Below are 21,415 nucleotides of genomic sequence, written 5' to 3' on the forward strand. Positions count from 1 at the left end.
ATAGTGTATTATTATCCCTATTACATTTCAAGCAAGTAGCTGTCTGGATTCCCCCCGATTTGTACAGTTGTACCTGGGTAAAATAGGCCCTGTGTATCATTCTAAACGCGCATTCTCTAAGGCCTGCTCCTCCAACTACCCTGGGAATACCCTTTATTTGCTTTACAATATCCCATGTTGTCAATTCTCTTCCCATATCTATTTCCCAACGTTGACGAGGCTGGGCTAGCTCCTTCCCCGGCACCAACTCCCACAGTTTCAGATGTATATTGGAAATAGAGGGGGCATTTTCAGAAATCTCCTCAAAAAACCTTCTAAATCGTTCACCCAATTTTTTACTTAGAGCTTCTCTGTTAAGAGTTCGCACATAGTGTTGCAGCTGCCAATGCGCGAAATGATCCCCCCATCTCACCGTCCCAACTGTCTGTAATTGTGACATCGCTTTTATGGTCCCATCTTCCTTTAATGCATCTTGCAGACAAGCTATTCCACTTCGTTCCCAGTTAGTAAACGTTTGAGTCTCTAATCCCGGTAAGAACATCGGGTTGCCTTTGATTGTTAGAAGTTCAGTTACAAATGGGTCCCCCCCCCCCCAATAGTTTCCCTAAAAATCTCCACGCTTCTCTAATGGGAAGCAATAAAACACTATGCCCAAACCTACAGGGGAGCACATTGTTCTGAGTGTGTAGCAACGTTGTGAGATTATATGGTGTAAATAAAGCTTCTTCAAACTCTAGAGGGGTATGGGCCTGAGTAGAAAATATCCAATCTCTCACCTGTCTTAATAAACAGGCCATATTGTAGTATTTGATATTTGGGATCCCCATTTCCCCTTGTTTCCACCCTCCTATCAAGAATTTCTGCTGGATTTTAGCTCGTTTCCCAGCCCAACAAAACTTCATCAAAAGTCGGTAAAAGTTATTTATGTCTGCCTGATCTTTATTCTCCTTTTTAAATGTTAATGCCAGCAGCCGACCCATGTCGGCTGCCTTCCTCCGTGGACAATAAACCCATCAATCAGGCCAGCTCACAGAACAGCAGAGGATTGGAAGGGTCTCTGCCTCTGCTCTCCCTTACCCTTCCTTATCAAGGCAAATCGACAAACCATAAAGAGGTGTGCAGCAGTTTTGCACACGTCCGCCATCTTGGATCTCCTTCTTATATTCTTTTAGTCTGCTGGTTTCCCTGATTTTTTTCTGCTTTTAGTCTGGTGTATTTTTGCTTTTCTCAGTCACCTCTTGCCCTCTGGTAAGAAACTGTACGTAGGGACTCTGCTGTGTCCTCCAACTTTGTACTCCATATTTTGCTTATGAATTGGGGGAGGGGCTAGAAGGTGTTAGGTCTGTAATATATTTTCCTGCCTCTACTGTGGAATTAGGAATATCTTCTTAGTTTCCTTAAAAATGACAGTCTTTGCTGGAAACTTTATTGCTGCTACTATACCCATGGAGACTAATTTCAGTTTGTACTTGTAAAGATCTCTCTTTTTTTTGTACTCTCTCAATGCTGATATCTGAAATGCTCAGTGACCAGTTTCTGTAGGGAAATTGTTTTTATTCATGTTTTATGTGTTCCTTTTTTCATCTGGAAGGTGAGATAGTTATTGCTCTGTGCCCTTTCAGTTTCATATGCAGCAGCTCCAGGACCCCAATGATTCATCCACTGGATCTTCTCTCCTGTTCACGTGGTCATTTGCTTTGACTGCCTCAATGTCCCTTCTGAGTCATTTGATCTCTTTTTGATCAGTTAAACACTGACTCGGTCTCCTCCATTCCCTTTTGGTGTATTTCCAGTTTCTTTTCCAGTCTTTCTAACCTACTCACTATTTCTGTTGCTGTCTCTATCATCAGAATTGTTGCTGAACCTGCATCTGGTGCTGTTGTGAACTTTGGTGTCACATGGAAAGAGCAGTAAATTTCTTTGCACAGTGATCTGTCCCAAAAGGAATAGCATAGAACCACAACCAGAACCACCTCCTTAGAAGGATGTATGCCTCCTAGTGGTAGTACCATGAGACTGCCATGAGCGGTCATGGCTGCTGTTTTAGAGCCCAGCCTAGGGCCAGGTAGGAGGAGAGGGTGACCACTCCTGCCAAGGCACCACTGACCACCATGGACACCCCGGGGTAGGAAGGGGTGGAAGGAGTAGTTTTCTTCAAGGAAGGGGATGGGACACAATACTCCTGATGAGGTCTCACCAATAATTTGTAGAGAAATATTACCATCTCCTTCTGGTTATATAGATAGATAGATAGATAGATAGATAGATAGATAGATAGATAGATAGATAGATAGATGTAAAAATCTTTTTTCAGAATCTGCTTCAAGGTCATTTGTAACAATGACCCCCATATCCCTCTGCTTTAATGACAGTAGTAGAACCTCCCCCATTATATACTTCAGCTTTTGAATTACTGCTATGTATTTTCTTTGTAATTCCTAGGCACAGACAATGAAAGCATCAATCCTGAAGTATTAGCAAGGATTAAACAAGAGGAAGAGCCACATGTCTGGGATCCAAAGGAATCAGGAGAGAAAGAAGTAACTCATTCATGCACAGGTGAGTAATAGCAGATATTACACAGTACAGTTGAGTAATAATCAGTACTCTACATAGAAAGGGGAGGTATTACAACATACAGAGGGCCTGAACTAAGAATTACAAAAATGGTGCAAAGAAAATCATAAGAAATACCAAATTGGAGCAGATGAAACATTTTCTGTTTCTAACAGAGGCCAAGTACCTGGCAGGATCCCAAAAGATATATAGATTCTGAGCAGTTTACAGCCAGGGATAAGCAGTGGCTTTCCTCTGGTCTGTCTGGTTAAGAATGATTCATTGGCTTTTCCTCCAGGCGTAGGTGCCAACATTTCAAAATGACTGGGGATGCCAAATACAATGGGTTTGACATCCCTCAACTCAATGAAGGCGTTTGTTCAATATTTAGTGTGCTCACTGGTACTCACAGAGCTGGTCTCTGGAGTGACCGAGACTGACCAGGACAGTACCTCTTGGAGTCTTTCAGGCGAGAGTGAGCCTGAACGGCTTTGGAGGAGTCCTTAGGCTCATCAGCTTCTAACCTTGGGGTCATCTTTGACTCATTTCTCTCTTTCTTTGCACATATTCAAGAGACTGCTAAAACCTGATGTTTCTTTCTCTATAATATCACCAAAATTCATCCTTTCCTTTCTGAGCACACGACCAGAACCCTTATCCACACTCTTAACACCTCTCGCTTAGACTATTGCAACTTGCTTCTCGCAGATCTCCCACTAAGCCATCTCTCTCCCCATTCAATCAGTTAAAAATTCTGCTGCACGACTTCTATTCTGCCAGTGTCACTATGCTCATATTAGCCCTCTCCTTAAGCCACTTCATTGGCTCCCTATCTGTTTCCACATACAGTTCAAACTCCTCTTATTGACTTACAAGTGCATTCACTCTGCAGTTCCTCAGTACCTCTCCACTCTTATCTCTCCCTACACTCCTCCCCGGGAACTCCATTCACTGGGTAAATCTCTCTTATCTGTACACTTCTCCTCCATCGCTAACTCCAGACTCCGTTCCTTTCATCTTGCTGCACCATATGCCTGGAATAAACTTCCTGAGCCGGTACATCAAGCTCCATCTCTGGCCGTCTTCAAATCTAGGTTAAAAGCCCACCTTTTTGATGCTGCTTTTAACTCCTAACCCTTACTCACTTGTTCAGTACCCTTATTTTATCATTTCCACCTTAGTAATTCCCTTATCCCTTATTTATTTATTACATTTGTACCCCACATTTTCCCACCTATTTGCAGGCTCAATGTGGCTTGCATAGTACCGTAGAGGCGTTTGAATTCGGTTGATAGCAGGTACAAAGTTATAATGTGGTCAGATGAGGTAGGTGTGGATCAGGCGTCATGGGGTCGAAGGAAGTGAAGATTATAAACTGTGCAGTACGATCATTAATTATGCTGGGTGCGGGGATTTATGTTGGATTGGTGGGATAGGCCTTTTTGAAGAGGTGAGTTTTGAGTGATTTCCTGAAGTTTAAGTGGTCACGGATTGTTCTCACAGCATTTGTCCTGGTCTGTCCTGATTAGATTGTAAGCTCTAGATTGTCGAGCAGGGACTGTCTCTTCATGTTCAAGTGTACAGCGCTGCATACGTCTAGTAGCACTATAGAAGTGATAAGTAGTAGTAATAGTAGTAGTTGTCCTCCAGTAAGCACTGTATCGTGGAGTCCCCTAGGTTAGGTTCATTTAAAATATCATTATCAATATTGATATAGAAGATCTCTTATCTGACAAAAAGATGTGCTCAACAGAGCACTATCGTTCTACAAATAAACTTCATCAGGAGAAATAGTAGTGGAGTCCTTGACAGACTTCACTGGGAGAAACGGTTTCCTTTTCTGTATTTTCACCACATCTTCACAAAAAAAAACCCCAAAACGCAGCTCAGTAGTTTTACTGCTGGTAGGCCCCCTTTTACTAAGGCACGCTCATGTTTTTTTAGGGCGTGCTAAAATTGGGGGCGCGCTAAACATTAGAGACGCCCATATGAATGCATTGACCTCTCTAACGTTTAGCACGCCCTAAAAAAACATGAGCACCCCTTAGTAAAGGGGGCCTTAGTGTAGGGAGCTGGGTAGCTCCCCTGGTAGCCCTTACCTGGCTACCCTTAGAAGGGAGGTGTTCGGGGATAAACATAACCAACAATACCAGGTATAAAACATAGGCAATTTTATTGTATGGCTGAAAGAATATCATAGCTAATACAATACATGTACGGTACTTACAGTACAGGAGAATAATCTGGCAAAGACAATGAAATAATATTGTTAGCTGAGGGGAAAGTCCTTTCTCAGATGCTGGCTACAAAGCACTGCTTAGGGACTGTGTCAGGTACTTTTCCAAAGTTGTCTTGTGCAGTTCATACTTATATACATAAGTTATCTTAGAATAGTGTAAACACATGCTTCAGTGCTTCACACTGCAATTCCGTTCCCAGCATAGAAAGACTAATCAGTCTGCAGAACCATAAGGATGTCGGATATATCTATCATGCCCTGGTACACATTTGGGCTCATTTTCGACACAAATCGGGAGATGGGCGTCCTTCTCCCAGGGTTGCCCAAATCTGTATAATCGAAAGCCGATTTTGGACGCCCTCAACTGCTTTCTGTCGCAGGGACAACCAAAGCTCCCGGGGGCGTGTCGGAAGCATAGCGAAGGCGGGACTGGGGCGTGCTTAACACATAGGCGTCCTCGGCCGATAATGGAAAAAAGAAGGGCGTCCCTGACGAACACTTGGCCGACTTTACTTGGTCCTTTTTTATTTACGACCAAGCCACAAAAATGTGCCCTAAATGACCATAGAGAATCGGGGATGACCTCCCCCTACTCCCCCAGTGATCACTAACCCCCTCCCACCCTAAAAAAAAAAGTTAAAATATTTTTTCCAGCCTCTACGCCAGCCTCAAATATCATATCCAGCTCCATGACAGCAGTATGCAGGTCGCTGCAGCAGTTTTAGTGGGTACTGCAATGTACTTCAGGCAAGCGGTCCCAGGCCCATCCCCCCTACCTCTTAAACTTGTGGTGGTAAATGTGAGCCCTCCAAAATCCACCAGAAACCCACTGTACCCACATCTAGGTGCCCCCCTTCATCCCTAAGGGCTATGGTAGTGGTGTACAGTTGTGGGGAGTGGGGGTAGGGGGGTTTTGGGGGCTCAGCACACAAAGTAAGGGAGCTATGCACCTGGGAGCTTTTTCTGAAGTCCACTGCAGTACCACTCTAGGGTGCCCGGTTGGTGTCCTGGCATATAAGGGGGACCAGTGCACTACAAATGCTGGCTCCTCCCACGACCAAAGGGCTTGGATTTGGTCGTTTCTGAGATGGGCGTCCTCGGATTCCATTATCGCCGAAAATCGGGGACGACCCTCTCTAGGGACGACCATCTCTAAAGTCGACCTAAATGTGGAGATTTGGGCGTCCCCGACCGTATTATCGAAACGAAAGATGGCCACCCATCTTGTTTCAATAATACGGGTTTCCCCGCCCCTTCGCCTGGACGTCCTGCAAGGACACCCTCAGGAATGCTGGGCGCCCCATTCGATTATGCCCTTCACTGTCTGTATAGCAGATGGTGGTATCATGTGTGTCACTATGAATCCTCATGGGAGCTGGGTGAGGCCAGCTGCAATGAGTTATATGTACTGACTTGCTTAGGCTATCAGATTGTGTATGTACAGGGTCATGAACAGTTCAAGGTCCTTGTACAGTATTGCTTAACTGTACAGGTATTATGGTAGAGGGCTGTCAGTAGAGAGCTGCATTTTTAAATAAATGAAAAAGAAAAAGGCTTAATTGAAATACAATTAAAATATAATTGAACAGGAGGTTTTTTAGACTCAAGAAGCTCCTCGGTTAGAGCAGTGCTTGTTGTAATGCACAGGTGACTGAGCGTCTGAAGTCTTTTCCTCCTCTTATTCTTATACTTGACTGACTGTACATTTGCCCTTTAGATTGTAAGCTCTTTGAGCAGGGACTGTCATGTTAAAAAAATGGAAGCGGTGCAAAGAAAAGCTACGAGGATGGTATGGGAGTTGCGTTCCAAGACGTATGAAGAGAGACTTGCTGACCTGAACATGTATACTCTGGAGGAAAGGAGGAACAGGGGTGATATGATACAGACGTTCAAATATTTGAAAGGTATTAATCCGCAAACGAATCTTTTCCGGAGATGGGAAGGCGGTAGAACGAGAGGACATGAAATGAGATTGAAGGGGGGCAGACTCAGGAAAGATGTCAGGAAGTATTTCTTCACGGAGAGGGTGGTGAACGCTTGGAATGCCCTCCCGCGGGAGGTGGTGGAGATGAAAACGGTAACGGAATTCAAACATGCGTGGGACAGGCATAAAGGAATCCTGTGCAGAAGGAATGGATCCACAGAAGCTTAGCTGAAATTGGGTGGCGGGGGGAAGAGGGGTTGGTGGTTGAGAGGCTAGGATGGGGGAGGGCAGACTTATACGGGGTCTGTGCCGGAGCCGGTGATGGGAAGCGGGACTGGTGGTTGGGAGGCGGGAAATACTGCTGCACAGACTTATACGGTCTGTGCCCTGAAAAAGACAGGTACAAATCAAGGTAAGGTATACACATATGAGTTTATCGTGGGCAGACTAGATGGACCGTGCAGGTCTTTTTCTGCCGTCATCTACTATGTTACTATGTTTCTATGTTAAATTGTACAGCGCTGCGTAACCCTAGTAGCGCTTTAGAAATGTTAAATAGTAGTAGTAATTATTCAAAACACTCAGTAGAGTTCAACTATCTACTTGCTTTTTTTTTTGTTTTGTTTGATATTTATCATTATCATTAGCAAGTATTGAGCCTATTGTTCCTTAGTATATCATAAACAAACATCCTTAGTAAAGAAACATCTGTGTTTTGGGATCTACTGGCCACTGTCAGATACTGGACTCCATGGAGCTTGGCCTGATTCAGCAAGGCTTTTCTTATGACTCTGTGGAAAGACTGAAAAGGGGATTTTAAATATCAGCTTGAATATAATCATATATTCTATCTGCCTTCCTCCATTGCCCCTGGTACAAAATAAGTACCTGAATATATGTAAACCGCTTTGAATGTAGTTGCAAAAACCTCAGAAAGGCGGTATATCAAGGCCCATTTCCATTTCCCTATTTGAGATTCAACATGGAATGTTGCTATTCCACTAGCAACATTCCATGTAGAAGCCTGCCCTTGCAGATCAGCAACGCGGCCGCGCAGGCTTCTGTTTCTGTGAGTCTGACGTCAGACTCACAGAAACAGAAGCCTGCGCGGCCGCATTGCTGATCTGCAAGGGCAGGCTTCTGCATGGAATGTTGCTAGTGGAGGAGTAGCCTAGTGGTTAGTGCAGCGGACTGATTCTGGGGAACTGGGTTCGATTCCCACTGCAGCTCCTTGTGACTCTGGGCAAGTCACTTAACCCTCCATTGCCCCTGGTACAAAATAAGTACCTGAATATATGTAAACCGCTTTGAATGTAGTTGCAAAAACCTCAGAAAGGTGGTAGATCAAGTCCCATTTCCCTTTACCTTATGACATCACAATATCAGAAGTGAGCCAAGTATTGGGCAATCAAGGCATTGTGACATCACTGATGAGGTTGGCTCTTATTGGTGGAATGAATGGAGGAGTAGCCTAATGGTTAGTGCAGTGGACTTTGATCCGGGGGAACTGAGTTCAATTCCCACTGCAGCTCGTTGTGACTCTGGGCAAGTCACTTAACCCTCCATTGCCCCTGGTACAAAATAAGTACCTGAATATATGTAAACCGCTTTGAATGTAGTTGCAAAAACCTCAGAAAGGCGGTATATCAAGTCCCATTTCCATTTCCCTATTTGAGATTCAACATGGAATGTTGCTATTCCACTAGCAACATTCCATGTAGAAGCCTGCCCTTGCAGATCAGCAACGCGGCCGCGCAGGCTTCTGTTTCTGTGAGTCTGACGTCAGGATATCAAGTCCCATTTCCCTTTCTTGCAGTGAACAGCTTAGAAATGTTGTATTCTATGAGAATGAGCAAGATGCAATTATTCTTACTGTTGGGTGAAATCATTTGGATGGAGCCCCCTCTGGAACACTCTGCAGAGTCAGTTCTAGAAGTCTTTGGAAGTGATACACTACACACATATGCATCTTTCTTTCGCCATCACACTCAGTCTTGTTTTTGTGCAGAGCAGTGAAGACATACTGTAGAGCTCTCCTTCACACAGTGCCGTGAGAGAAAATTCACCACCATTTTTTTCTAATGATGTCTCTCACATTCTACAGCTAGTGTTTAAGTCCTGTTGCACAGGGTCTTTATTTCCGTTAGTTTTCTCCTTGGGTGGTTCTTTTGTTTTGCGTAGCCCACTGAACCCCCTTAGGCCTCAAGGCACTCAGCCAGGTATATTTTTGCTAAAATCGAGCCATATGATTTAATTTCAGGTACCCCCCCCCCAACTAGAGCCTCAAATGCCTGGGAACTACTGATGATTCCTGTTCTCATAAACTCTGTACGCAGATATTAAGAGGAGGCATCAAAGGTCGTGACAAGCAGCAAAACCAAATTATTGGTGGCAACAAGTCCAGTCCATCAAATTTGGCATTGGAGGCACTGCTCTCAATGGCTCCGGGAGCTGCATCAACATTGAAAGGGTCTCAACCTTCATCAATATGGAGTGTTGAAAGAAGCTGTCATCATCCTTGTCGATGCGATGCCTTCGGCAGAGGCCAAGAAGCATCGTGGTCGATTCCATTCAAAATATGGCTGCAAGAGCACAGAGAATGCAAAGCTGAAGCACCCCTGAAACGAGGGTGGCTTGCCCTTCTTGAAACTGAACAAGGTGCGACAGCCTCTATCAAGCTGAAACCAGGTGTTACGTTTCTGCTAGCAGGCTGGGTGGGGGGTGGGAATCTCTCTGCTAGGGTAGCTGGGAGGGACTTGCTCACTATTGGTCAGCTGAGTAGTAGCTGAGGTCTGCAGCTCAGATGCCAGTAGCCAGGATCTATTTTTGCCTGCAGTGCCTGGTAAACTTGCTTTGGCGTTACAGATTTGTGGCTGCTGGAAGCCGTTTCTTATCTCTGTTTGGAGAGCTGTTGCTCTGTGGGAGGAAGGGTAGATATCTCTCTTGCCTCTCTCCCTTTCTGAGTTTGGTTCTCAGCACTTGTTCAGTGTTTTGTTTCATCTTTTGTTTGTTTTCTCAGTGTGTGGTTAATTAGCTTCCCTCTGATGCTGGGCTGTGTGCTGGTCACTTGTTCTCCTTAGTTCTGTCTGTTGTGGTTCCACCCCCTTCTCTGAGTCTAGTTTGCTGTGTTAACCCTTTGGTCTCTGTGTCTGGCTGTGTAGGGGTTTGTGGCCAGAAGCCTTGCTCTGGCTGGGATTCTTTCTGATTATTGTACTGGGGCTGTCTGCCTGTTCTGCCGGTCAGTTTGGTTCAGCTCTACCTGCTCCTGCTGCTGCTTGCGGTGGCCCAAAGTCCTGCTGGCCGCCTGCAACCAGGGGCTCAACTCCTGGTGAACGGCGGCCAGGTGCAGGTGAAGTCTGGTAGCTGTTCCAGTATCATTGTTCCTGCTGTTCTCCTGGGAGTACCTGTTGTTGCCAGCCGGTTCCTGTGGCCCCGCTTCCGTTATCTGTGTGCAGAACATTCGTGTCCTGAGTTCTGCACCTCTCTGCGGGAGCTGGAGTCCTGGGTGAGTACCCTGTGGCCTATTTCTTTTATTTATTGTGGTTCGGTCTACCTCAGGTCTCTCCTAGACTTCCTTTCTGTCTGTGGCCTGGGCTCAAGGGCTAACGAGCAGGGTGGCAGTGACACCAGGTTATTTTTTTATTTATTTAGTTGCATTTGTATCCCACATTTTCCCACCTATTTGCGGGCTCAGTGTGGCTTACAATACATTGTAAATAATAGAAATACAGTTTGTTACATTACGATTATGGTTACATTGTGAATAGTTAAGGAAGATAGAGTTATATCGGTCACCTTTGGGGCGTAGAAACTATAGGATATGACGTTGGGGAATTACTACGGTGATCGAATAATAGCAAGAGAATGATGGGTAGACAGTTTTTATCATTGGGTAGATTGTTGAATGGGAGAGAGGTTACTGGTACAGCCCAGGTGATACTAAAGGACATGAACACACCAGCTGAGCCCTTGCCTTTTTCAATGGCAGCCCTTGAGGAGCAGCTGAGGACCATGATTGAGGAGTAGATGGAGTGTCTCCAGACTTGATAGGAGGCTATGGCATTGAAGACATTTATGTCATCGAGGCCGGAGGCAATTCAACCTGTCCTGGAGGCCCATGCACTGCTTCTGGGGAGTGCAACTACTCTAAGGCTTCGAGAGACATTGAATTGTACAGGGATTAATGCCGCTCTATTTGACATCTCTTGTATGGTTAGGTCGAACATTGTATAACAATTGCAAATTTGTTTCATTTGATTTTCCAAGTCCAAAGGGTATTTCTCATGAAGAAATATTTTACAAGTTTGCGTATCAGGTAGCCAAACTTTGGAGAGCTTTACCTATTAATTTACGTCTTCCTTCATCTTATGATATCTACAAGAAAGTCCTTAAGACTTTATTGTTTTCTGAGTATGTGGCTAAAAAGTAGAGGGTGCTAGCTTTGTTAATTTTTTGTTTTGTTTTTTTCCTTGGTTCTATATTTGTTACATCCTAGATGTTTTTATGGTCTAGTGTTCTTTCTGTAATCCACTGTGAACTATATAAATGGTATTAGCGGAATATAAGAAAATTAACTGTACTGTAACTGTAACCTCACAAGTGGTCTGTGAACATGGGCACAGTCTGAAAGATCTTTTTGAGAGGGGTACTCCCTTGATAGATCTTTTTGCTTCTTACCTCAACAAGAAAATCCCTCATTTCTGCTCCAGACTAAGATTGTGTGGGAGCCGAGCCTCGGATGATTTCCTCCTCTATTGAGGGAAGGGTCTTCTGTATGATTATCCTCCTCCACCTCTCATAGCAAGAGTACTACTGAAACTCAAGCAGGATCGAGGAACTATGGTATGGATCACACCCTACTGGCATATGAAGGTAGCCTCCAAAAATCCATGAAGACACAAGTGCTTTCTGTCTCAGGATCGGGGATCCCTTCTTCATCTTGACCTCCAGTCCCTGGGCCTCATGGTTTGGATGTGGAGAGGGTAGTAATGGAATTGCTCGATGTTCCAGAGTGTGTCTCCCAGGTCCTGTTGGTTTCCTGAAGAGATTCCACTAGGAGGTGCTACAATTTCAGGGAGAAGAGTTTTGCCATCTGGTAGGAGGGCAAGGCCCTAAATCCATTTTCATGTCCTGCACAAAAACTACTTGAATACCACTTGTCTGAGTCAATTCTAAAGACCAATTATGTAAGGGTCTACCTTAGTACAACTGGTACTTATCATCGTATAGAAAGTAAACCCATCTATGCTCAGCCCTTAGTTGTTTGATTTATAAGGGGCTTGTTTTTATTGAAGCCTCCTATCAAGCCCCTACAATTTTACTGGGTCCTGACCCAGCACAGCATCCTGACCCAACTCATGACAGTTCCTTTTGAGCCACTGGACACTTGCCATCTGAAGTACCTGTACCGCTATGAATTTACAGCCTGTCTCAGTGACACATACTACTCAATAATTACCGTGGATTCTTTTGGATTCGTATTAGATAAATGAAACCTTTATCAGAGGAGCTAAATTCTACATTGATTAAGATATATATACAATGGTTAAGATATATACAATGATTAGCTATATACACACAATGATTAGCTAAACAATCATTACATCACTGGTCTCTACATCTAAGTAATGCTAAGAGTTCTTAGACCAGGAAAAGAAACAATAATACATACATACAACATCACTGGTCTTTACATCATTCAGGCTCTTAACATCAGCTGGGGGGGGGGCCCATTACAGCGAAAGCCAGGAGCTTTTTAGACCAGGAACAAGTCCTCTGCGCAGTACGTACATTACTCACAGATGAGCTCCCGATTTCACTGAAAGAAACTCCCCTTTTTATTAGGCTCAGAACTCATGTTCAGAGCTGAGGAAAATTACAGAATGCTTCTCTGTCTAGATAAACAAGCCATGCTGTGGGAACATGGTCACATGCTCTCCAACTTCAGGTGGCCAGGCTGGAGCTGGGAAGCAAGTGCCATACTCCTCTTCACATACCAAATTAATTAGAGCTGTGTCTTATCTTCTTCATTCCAACTTGTTTTTACATAATCAAAGTTAAACAATCATTTTTAAACAGAATTACTTCTAATCAACAATACAGACCCCGAGTGCACTGGTCGGTCAAGACAGAGCTGAAAAATAATCTTTAAAATTCACTTCCTTACAGTACCTGACCTGGAATGTCTTATTTCTGGTGGCAGTAACTTCAGCTCACAGGGTTAGTGAGTTCTAGACTTAAATAGCTTATCCAACTTAAACTCAGTTTTATAACAGAGTGGTTTTGTGCATGCATCCTAAGTTCCTTCCTATTTCAGTCAGTTGTTCTTCCCAATGCCACATGCCCATCAAGGTAAAAGCTCACTGCACACTCTGGATTTCAAGAGAGTCTTGGCCTTCTATCTGCAACAGACTAAAGACCAGGGTAAGTCCACCCAGGGTTTTGTTTCCTTTGACCTGAAGTGGCTCTGGGCTGCCATCAGCAAACACACTCTGTTGAATTGGATAGCAAACTGTATTTCATGGGGGAGTAGCTCAAGGGTTAGTGCAGCAGGCCTTGATCCTGGTAACCTGGGTTCAATTCCCACTTCAACTTCTTGTGACTTTGGGCAAGTCACTTAACACTCCATTGCCCCAGATACAAAAACTTAGATTGTGAGCCCTCAAGGGACAGAGAAAGTACCTGCATCTAATGCATGCAGCTCTGTGTATGTCTGGTAGCGCTATAAAAATGATTATTAGTTGTGGTATTTCCTTGGCATATGCTAAGGCTGGACTGACTCTAGCTGGTCATGTCACATCTCATAATGTCAGAGCCTTGGCTGATCTCTCTGGAAGTCAGCCTTCATAAAGTAAGAATAACTGCATTCTGCTTGACCCTATGTTCTTTGAAGACATCAGGATGATTATTTTTACTGATCTACCCATCTTCCCTTGGAGCTGTATTGTACAAGCTATTAAGATTAGACTGAACTGGTCCTGCCCGAGGGAGATACATACAGGGCGTAGCCAGACCTCGACGGGAGGGGGGGGGGCCAGAGCCCAAGGGTGGGGGAGCACATTTTGGCCCGCCTCCCTGCTGCCGCCGCCACCTCTGCCCCCTCCCCGCCACCGCCACTGCTGGAGGGTACATTGGCTGGTCCCCAACCCCTGCCTGCTAAAGCATTTGTCCCGCGCTGACCTTACATTGATGGCACCCTGTCCTGCTTTCAGCGTCGTGCACACTCATTTTAATGAAACTGAGCATGCTCAGTTTTATTAAAACAAGCATGCACAGCTAGTACATGCAAAGTGTATCTTTTCCAAAGATTTCTAGAACTAACGCAGGGGAGTTGTTCTCGCACAGGCTGTGTCTGTATGATGTCACCCAACAGTAAGAGTAATAATCCTGTTGTCCTCTGAGAACATCTGCTACAGTTGAGTAACTATTTTCCTGTACAGCGTGGGTGGCTAATTTACAAAGGGCTGTATTAACTGAACTTGTTAAACTATTCAACTATAATAATGTCCAATGTTCTGATTTTTTTTTTAATATAGAAAAAGATGATCTTAGAAACATTAATACAGAGACACGTCACAGGAAGATCATCGAGAAGTCAGAAGGGGAAAAGCTGTTATTAGAAAGAAAAGAAGAAACCGCTTCTTGTTCTGACAGGGGAGAAACAGGAAAATATCGATGGATTTCAGAAAATAAAGAAACAAATTCAGCAGGAGGCTCAGCTCTGTGTGAGCACAGTACCAATACTATCACGTACATAGGGGAAGAGCAGAGAAACAGGATGGGAGTTCAAAGATATTTATGTGATGTTTGCGAGATATTTCATTGTGATTGTGCAATTCTGAAATCACAGCAGCGATCTGACACTGAAGAGAGACCACCTACATCTACAGACAGTGGAAAAACCTTCAGTCAGAAGGGACAACGGAAAATCTTTATCGGAGATGCATATTTTACATTCTCTGAGGGCGAGAAAGGTTTCAGTAGGAAGAAAGAGTTAGTGCAACACCAGAAAAATAATAAAGAAGCTAGAATGTGTACAAGTATTGAATATGGAAACAGCTTTAGCAATAAACCTAACATCATAAAACACCAGAAAAACAATACTGGTGACAGAATACCTTCAAGTCCTAATTCAGACAAAAACTTCAATCACGAAGAAAATTTCATAAGAACTGTAACATTCCGTTCAGGAGAGAGACTTATTTTAGGCACATCTACTGAGAGTGGTGAAAGATTGACTATGAAGGACAGCCACACAGTCCACGAAGGAAACCACACAGAAGTGAAACCATTTGTATGTCCTGAGTGTGGTAAAAGCTTCAGTCAGAAGGGAACCCTCACAACGCATCAGAGAATTCACACAGGAATTAAGCCATTTACTTGTAATGAGTGTGGTAATAGCTTCAGTCAGAAGGGAACCCTCACAACGCATCAGAGAATACACACAGGAGTGAAACCATTCATGTGTGCTGAGTGTGGTAAACTATTCAGGTCCAAGCAAAACCTTACAAAACACCAGAAAATCCACACAGCAGTGAAACTGTATGCATGTACTGAGTGTGGTAAAAGTTTCAGTTGTAAGGCAAACCTTGTGAAGCACCAACAAAAACATACAGGAGTGAAACAGTATATGTCTGATATAAACTTCAGACAGAAGGCACACCTCACAATGCACCAGAGAATCCAGGCAGGAGTGAAACAGTACATGTGTACTGAGTGTGATAAAAGTTTCAGTAAGAAAGCATACTTTGCAATGCATCAGAGAATCCACACAGGAGCGAACCTTTATATATGTACTGAGTGTGGTAAAAGCTTTATTCTTAAGGCACACCTCACAATGCACCAGAGAATCCACACAGGAGTGAAATCATTTAGTTGTAATGAGTGTGGTAAAAGCTTCAGGAAGAAGGGGCACCTCACAACACACCAGAAAATCCACACTGGGGGGAAACCATATGCATGTACTCAGTGTCATAAAAGCTTCAGTCAGAAGGCATACCTCAAAATGCACCAGAGAATCCACACTGGAATTAAACTGTATATATGTACTGAGTGTGGTAAAAGCTTTATTCTTAAGGCATACCTCACAATGCACCAGAGAATCCACAGAGGATTGAAATCATTTAGTTGTAGTGTGTGTGGTAAAAGCTTCAGGAACAAGGGGAACCTCACAACACACCAGAAACTTCACACAGGGGTGAAATCATATACATGTATTGAGTGTGATAAAAGCTTCAGTCAGGAGGCATACCTCACAATGCACCAGAGAAGCCACACAGAAGTGAAACCATTTACTTGTAGTGAGTGTGGTAAAAGCTTCAGGAACAAGGGGCACCTCAGAACACACCAGAAAATCCACACTAGGGTGAAACCATATACATGTGCTGAGTGCAATAAAAGCTTCAGTCAGAAGGCATACCTCACAATGCACCAGAGAATCCACACAGGAGCGAAACAGTATAGTTGTGCTGAGTGTGGTAAAAGCTTTATTTTTAAGGCATACCTTGCTATACATCAGAGAATCCACACAGGAGTGAAATCATTTAGTTGTAGTGAGTGTGATAAAAGCTTTAGGAACAAGGGGCATCTCACAGCACACCAGAAAATCCACACTGGGGTGAAACCATATACATGTACTGAGTGTGATAAAAGCTTCAGTCGGAAGGCATACCTCACAATGCACCAGAGAATCCACACAGGAGTGAAACAGTATCTTTGTGCTGAGTGTGGTAAAACCTTTCTTCTTAAGGCATACCTCACAATACACCAGAAAATCCACACAGGTATGAAATCATTTAGTTGTAGTGAGTGTGGTAAAAGCTTCAGGACCAAGGGGCACCTCACTACACACCAGAAAATCCATACAGGGGTGAAACCATATTCATGTACTGAGTGTGGTAAACACTTTGGTCATAAGAAAAACCTTACCACACACCAGAGAATCCACACAGGAGCGAGACCATTTACTTGTACTGAGTGTGGAAAAAGCTTCAGGGACAAGGGATGCCTTATAAGGCACCAGAAAATCCACACAGGGGTGAAACCATTCACTTGCACTGAATGTGGAAAAAGCTTTAGGGGCAAAGGTTGCCTCATAAGGCACCAGAAAATCCACACAGGGGTGAAACCATTTACTTGTACTGAGTGTGGAAAAAGCTTCAGTGGCAAAGGGTGCCTTGCAACGCACCAGAAAATCCACACAGGGGTGAAACCATATACATGTGCTGAGTGTGGTAAAAGCTTCAGGAACAAGGGACAACTTACAGCACACCAGATCATCCACACTGGAATGAAACAATTTAATTTAATTTAGGCATTTATATTATTATTAGCATTAGCATTTGTATAGCAGTTCAAAGTGGAGAACAATCACAAATTATGAACAGATGCTTTCTCTGTCCCTAGAAAGATCATAAGTTTTTGTACCTGTACTTGTACTGAGTGTGGCAAAAGCTTCATATACAAAGTAAACCTCTCGAAGCACCAGAAAGTCTACACAGGAGTGAAACAGTATAGATGTACTGAGTGTAAAAGCTACAGGAAAAAGGGACACCTTACAACACACCAGATAATCCACACTGGAGTGAAAATGTTTACTTGTACTAATTGTGGTAAAAGCTTCAGATACAAGGTAAACCTCTCAAAGCACCAGAAAATCCGCATGGTAGTGAAACTATATAAATGTGCTAAGTATGGTAAAAGCTTCAGTCATAAGGGAGACATTTTCTGACTATCGGGTCCTTAGTAAGTATTACAATATCACTGTACCAGAAAATCATTGAGATCATAATCCTAAAAAAAATTATGGCGAATGAAAAGGGTATGAAAACTTGATTGTGAAGAAGGATACAGAAATACGTCCCATCAAGCTTGATTAAATAGAATTTCCAAGCTATATGGATAAGTTGCCTTTACATGCTACAACTTATGAACTCTTGAAGGAAGCTTTGTTTGTCATAATCCATGTACTGCAACAAGCGTTAGCAGTAAATTTAAGAGACTGAACTCTTACTCCTCATAATCGGGAATGAGGTTCATTATCTGTCATGGAATGTGCAAAACTGACCTGTTTGGAGACATTGTCCCTAAGTGAAATCATTTACATGTACTTAGTATGGAAAAAGAAAACCTCACAAAAGCACTAGAGAATCCATTCAGGATTCAAACTATTTTATATGTACTGAGTGTGGTAAAAGCTACGATCTGAATGCACCCCTCACCAAGTAGCAGAGAATCCACCCAAAATATGTTCATGTACTGAACGTTTTAGAAAAGCGGAGAACTGCTGCAGGAAGAGACATATGTAGACAGAAGGGGGGATTGGAAAAGAGTGCAATAGGAGAGGTGCAACGACAGTGACAGGATGGGGCAACAGAAGACATATCTGTGGCAACAGAAGACGTATCTGTGATGGGTGAGTAGAAATGGAGAGAGGAGATCTGGAAATGGAAGAGAGAAAGAAGTCAACAGAAGAGGAAGAAGATGTGAAAGAGAAAGATGTTGGAATTAACAGTTATGGCGACAGTATTGACAGATTGTGTGGGTTTGCTTGTTTGTTTGTTATGCTGTACTTCATTTCTTCTAGCCTATTACTGAATTGTAGTCACTTTTTTTTTTAACCAGATTAGTATGTAAACCGCTCTGTTAATTTATATTGAAGGGCAGTATAACAAGTAATTAATAAACATATTGAGAGAATTTTAACAATCAGGGCCAGGTGTAAAGAAGAAAAGTAACTACTACTCCTTGAGGAAAAAAAAAAACACATCGAAGAAAAAATAAAATCATTGCAAGTAAAGATAAACTTGATAGACGGATATCCAAAAGGATCCAGATCACCAAAGATAGCAGCCTTTTTTTTTTTTTTGCTTACACGGATCATTCCTGTGTGCTAAGGCTATTTTTCCTGCATATGTAAAATGACTGCTTTTTCCAGTTTTTCTATTAATGGCCATGCACTAAGGGGCCCTTTTACCAAGCTGCGTTAAAAAGGGCCCTGTGGCAGCTGCTGTTTTTGCCGTGAGCCAGGGCCCTTTTTTACCGCAGCAGGTAAAAAGCTTGAAAAAACACATGGCCATGTTACCGCCACCCATTAAGGTGGTGGTAAGGGCTCCCACGCAACCCTGGTAGTATATATTTTTTAAATCCTGCAGCGCCGGAAATGGTGTGCGTTTGGAGGGGGAACTACTGCCGGTGGCTGCGTTGGGCTGGCGGTAGTTCCGGGTTGCCGAGCAGCAACCCTTTAGTAAAGGGGCCCCTAAGTTTTCCATATCTTTTCCATACCACCCTAGGGCACAGGCCTTCAGAGCGGTGTACATAGCATTTATTATAACGATAGATATACATCTAATAAAAGAGCCTTCTCCAGAGTGAAGAAATAGCAGCACCGTTATGGATCAAGGGATATTGTTAAAGGTGAAGGCTGACCAAACTAGCAGACAAAGACTGTAGTTAGAATAGTATGTGAACAGGAGTTCAGGAAGCAGAACATGAGGTAATACATAAAGTAGCAGGGAGTTTTGGGCTGTACAACACAAGAGAAAAAGATGATGAGTGAAAAGAATGAACTAATGTTTTATAAAAAGGGCTTTGTGTAGAAACAGCATATAAGCAGCAGCCTGATTAGTAAATGTTTGAGGCAGTGTCAGCCAATACTTTTGTATAAGCAGAACTGTACTCCTATGAGAAAATTTATTTTAATTCTGTATACTCTATTGGTAAGTTAATAAATTGCTTTTCTCATACGTGACCTGGTCTTTTATCATTCCAATCTTTTCCCGGGATATGTATGAATATTGGGATGGTGGTAAAAAGACCTAAATCTCTTTATTACAAGAGTAACCCCCACACTCTGGAATGCATTCCCTGAAAGGCTTCACTCAACGCTAGCCTATCTGTACTTCAGGAAGCAGGTGAAAGCTTTTAATGGAAGAATCAACTAACTTGCTAGTCACACACACAACAGGACGAATACCTAGTTAAGATCATATTCCTGCTCCTTTCTGACTTCACATGAAACTTCCTTTAACTTAGGCCTATTTTTTTCTAACTCCTGTTACTCTGTTTTATCTGCCCATATGTTCCCTCTGCTTACGCCCCTCGCTGTTATGATGTTTTACTGTGTTGACATGGTAAGTATATTTCGCCAGTGTCGCTATGCTCATATTAGCCCTCTCCTTCAGTCACTTCATTGGCTCCCTATCCATTTTCGCATACAGTTCAAACTCCTCTTATTGACTTACTAGTAAAAAAGCCCCGTTTCTGATGCAAATGAAATGGGGGCTAGCAATGTTTTCTTCTGTGTGCATGTGGGAGTGTGTGTGTCCCTGCCCTCTCTCCCCTCCCCCCTCTGAGTCCTTCACTGTTACAGAGCCAGCGATTTGATTTCGTGCTCTGCTGTTTTCCTTCACTGACTGTTTGTGTTACAGAGAGGGCGGGGCAGACACTCATGGGGAAACCGGATATCTCTCCCCCTTCACACTTCCTTCTGGAGGCTTCACAGAACGTTGGTGTTGCCTTTTATATAGAGAGATAAGTGCATTCACTCTGCAGCTCCTCACGGGACTCTGTCACACAGCCTCCAGAGGCAGAGAGGGAGGGCTGGCCCTAGCTCAGAGCTAACAGCCAATAGGGAAAGCTCACACAGGGAGCAAGAATACACTTTCAGCAAGAGTCAATCACAGGAAACTGCACACTATAGGGGGGAGGGGGAATCCCCATTATACAGTGCTATCTATTATTTATTTATTTATTGCACTTGTATCCCACATTTTCCCACCTATTTGCAGGCTCAATGTGGCTTACAAAGCTCTGTTATGGCAGCTCCATAACAGGGAAGAAATACAACTGGTGTTGCAAAGAGATAAAAGAAAACAAGAGGATCTGGTTATGCAGTTGTACAGTGAGACATTCTGAATAAAGGAGTGTAAGGGTTGTGTTCAAGTAGTTATGGGTTCTCGTGGTAGGCTTTGTTAAAAAGATAGGTTTTCAAAGCTTTGCAGAAGTTATTTGATTCATTGATCGTTTTCAAGTGAGTTGGTAGTGCACTCCACATCTTTGTACTCATGTAGGAAAAGCTGGACGTATGTGTTAGTTTGTATTTGACCCCTTTGCAGCTGGGGAAGTGTAGGTTGAGAAAGGTGCAGGAAGATCGTTTAGCATTTCTGGGTGGAAGGTCCACTAGGTCTAGCATGTAGGTCGGGGCATCTCCATGAATGATTTTATGAACAATCGTACATATCTTGAACATGGTACGTTCTTTCAGTGGGAGCCAGTATAGGTTCTTTCTTAGGGGTTTTGCACTTTCATATTTTGTTTTTCCAAATATGAGTCTGGCTGCGGTATTCTGGGCCGTCTGGAGTTTCTTGATGGTCTGTTCTTTACAGCCAGCGAAGAGCGAGTTGCAATAGTCCAGGTGACTTAGTACTAGGGATTGTACCAGGTTTCAGAAGATGGCCCTTGGGAAGAAAGGTTTTACTCTTTTGAGTTTCCACATGGAGTGGAACATTTTCTTCGTTGTATTCTTCACGTGGTTTTCAAGTGTGAGATTTTGGTCAATGGTGAATCCCAGAATTTTCAGGCTGTTTGAGATAGGGAGGGAATAGTTAGGGGTGGTTATGGTGGTGAATTTATTTGTGTTATATTGTGAGGTTAGTATAAGACATTGTGTTTTTTCTGCATTGAGTTTTAGCTGGAAT

The 21,415-nt window shown here is 43.3% G+C and overlaps 1 protein-coding gene across 1 annotated transcript in view; it reads left to right on the forward strand.

The window, feature by feature from the left end:
• The window catches only part of LOC115463359 (zinc finger protein 665-like), a 49,991-nt gene extending 31,310 nt beyond the window's left edge, over positions 1–18,681 (forward strand). The window contains exons 3-5 of the mRNA XM_030193824.1: positions 2,443–2,559; positions 14,255–16,335; positions 16,489–18,681. Coding sequence (XP_030049684.1) covers positions 2,443–2,559; positions 14,255–16,335; positions 16,489–17,031 — 2,741 coding nt within the window. The 3' untranslated portion in view covers positions 17,032–18,681. The remainder of the gene's footprint in view (positions 1–2,442; positions 2,560–14,254; positions 16,336–16,488) is intronic.
• Positions 18,682–21,415: the final 2,734 nt, after the last annotated feature.

The sequence above is a fragment of the Microcaecilia unicolor genome, chromosome 1 (assembly GCF_901765095.1).
Source record: "Microcaecilia unicolor chromosome 1, aMicUni1.1, whole genome shotgun sequence".
Lineage (NCBI taxonomy): Eukaryota > Metazoa > Chordata > Amphibia > Gymnophiona > Siphonopidae > Microcaecilia > Microcaecilia unicolor.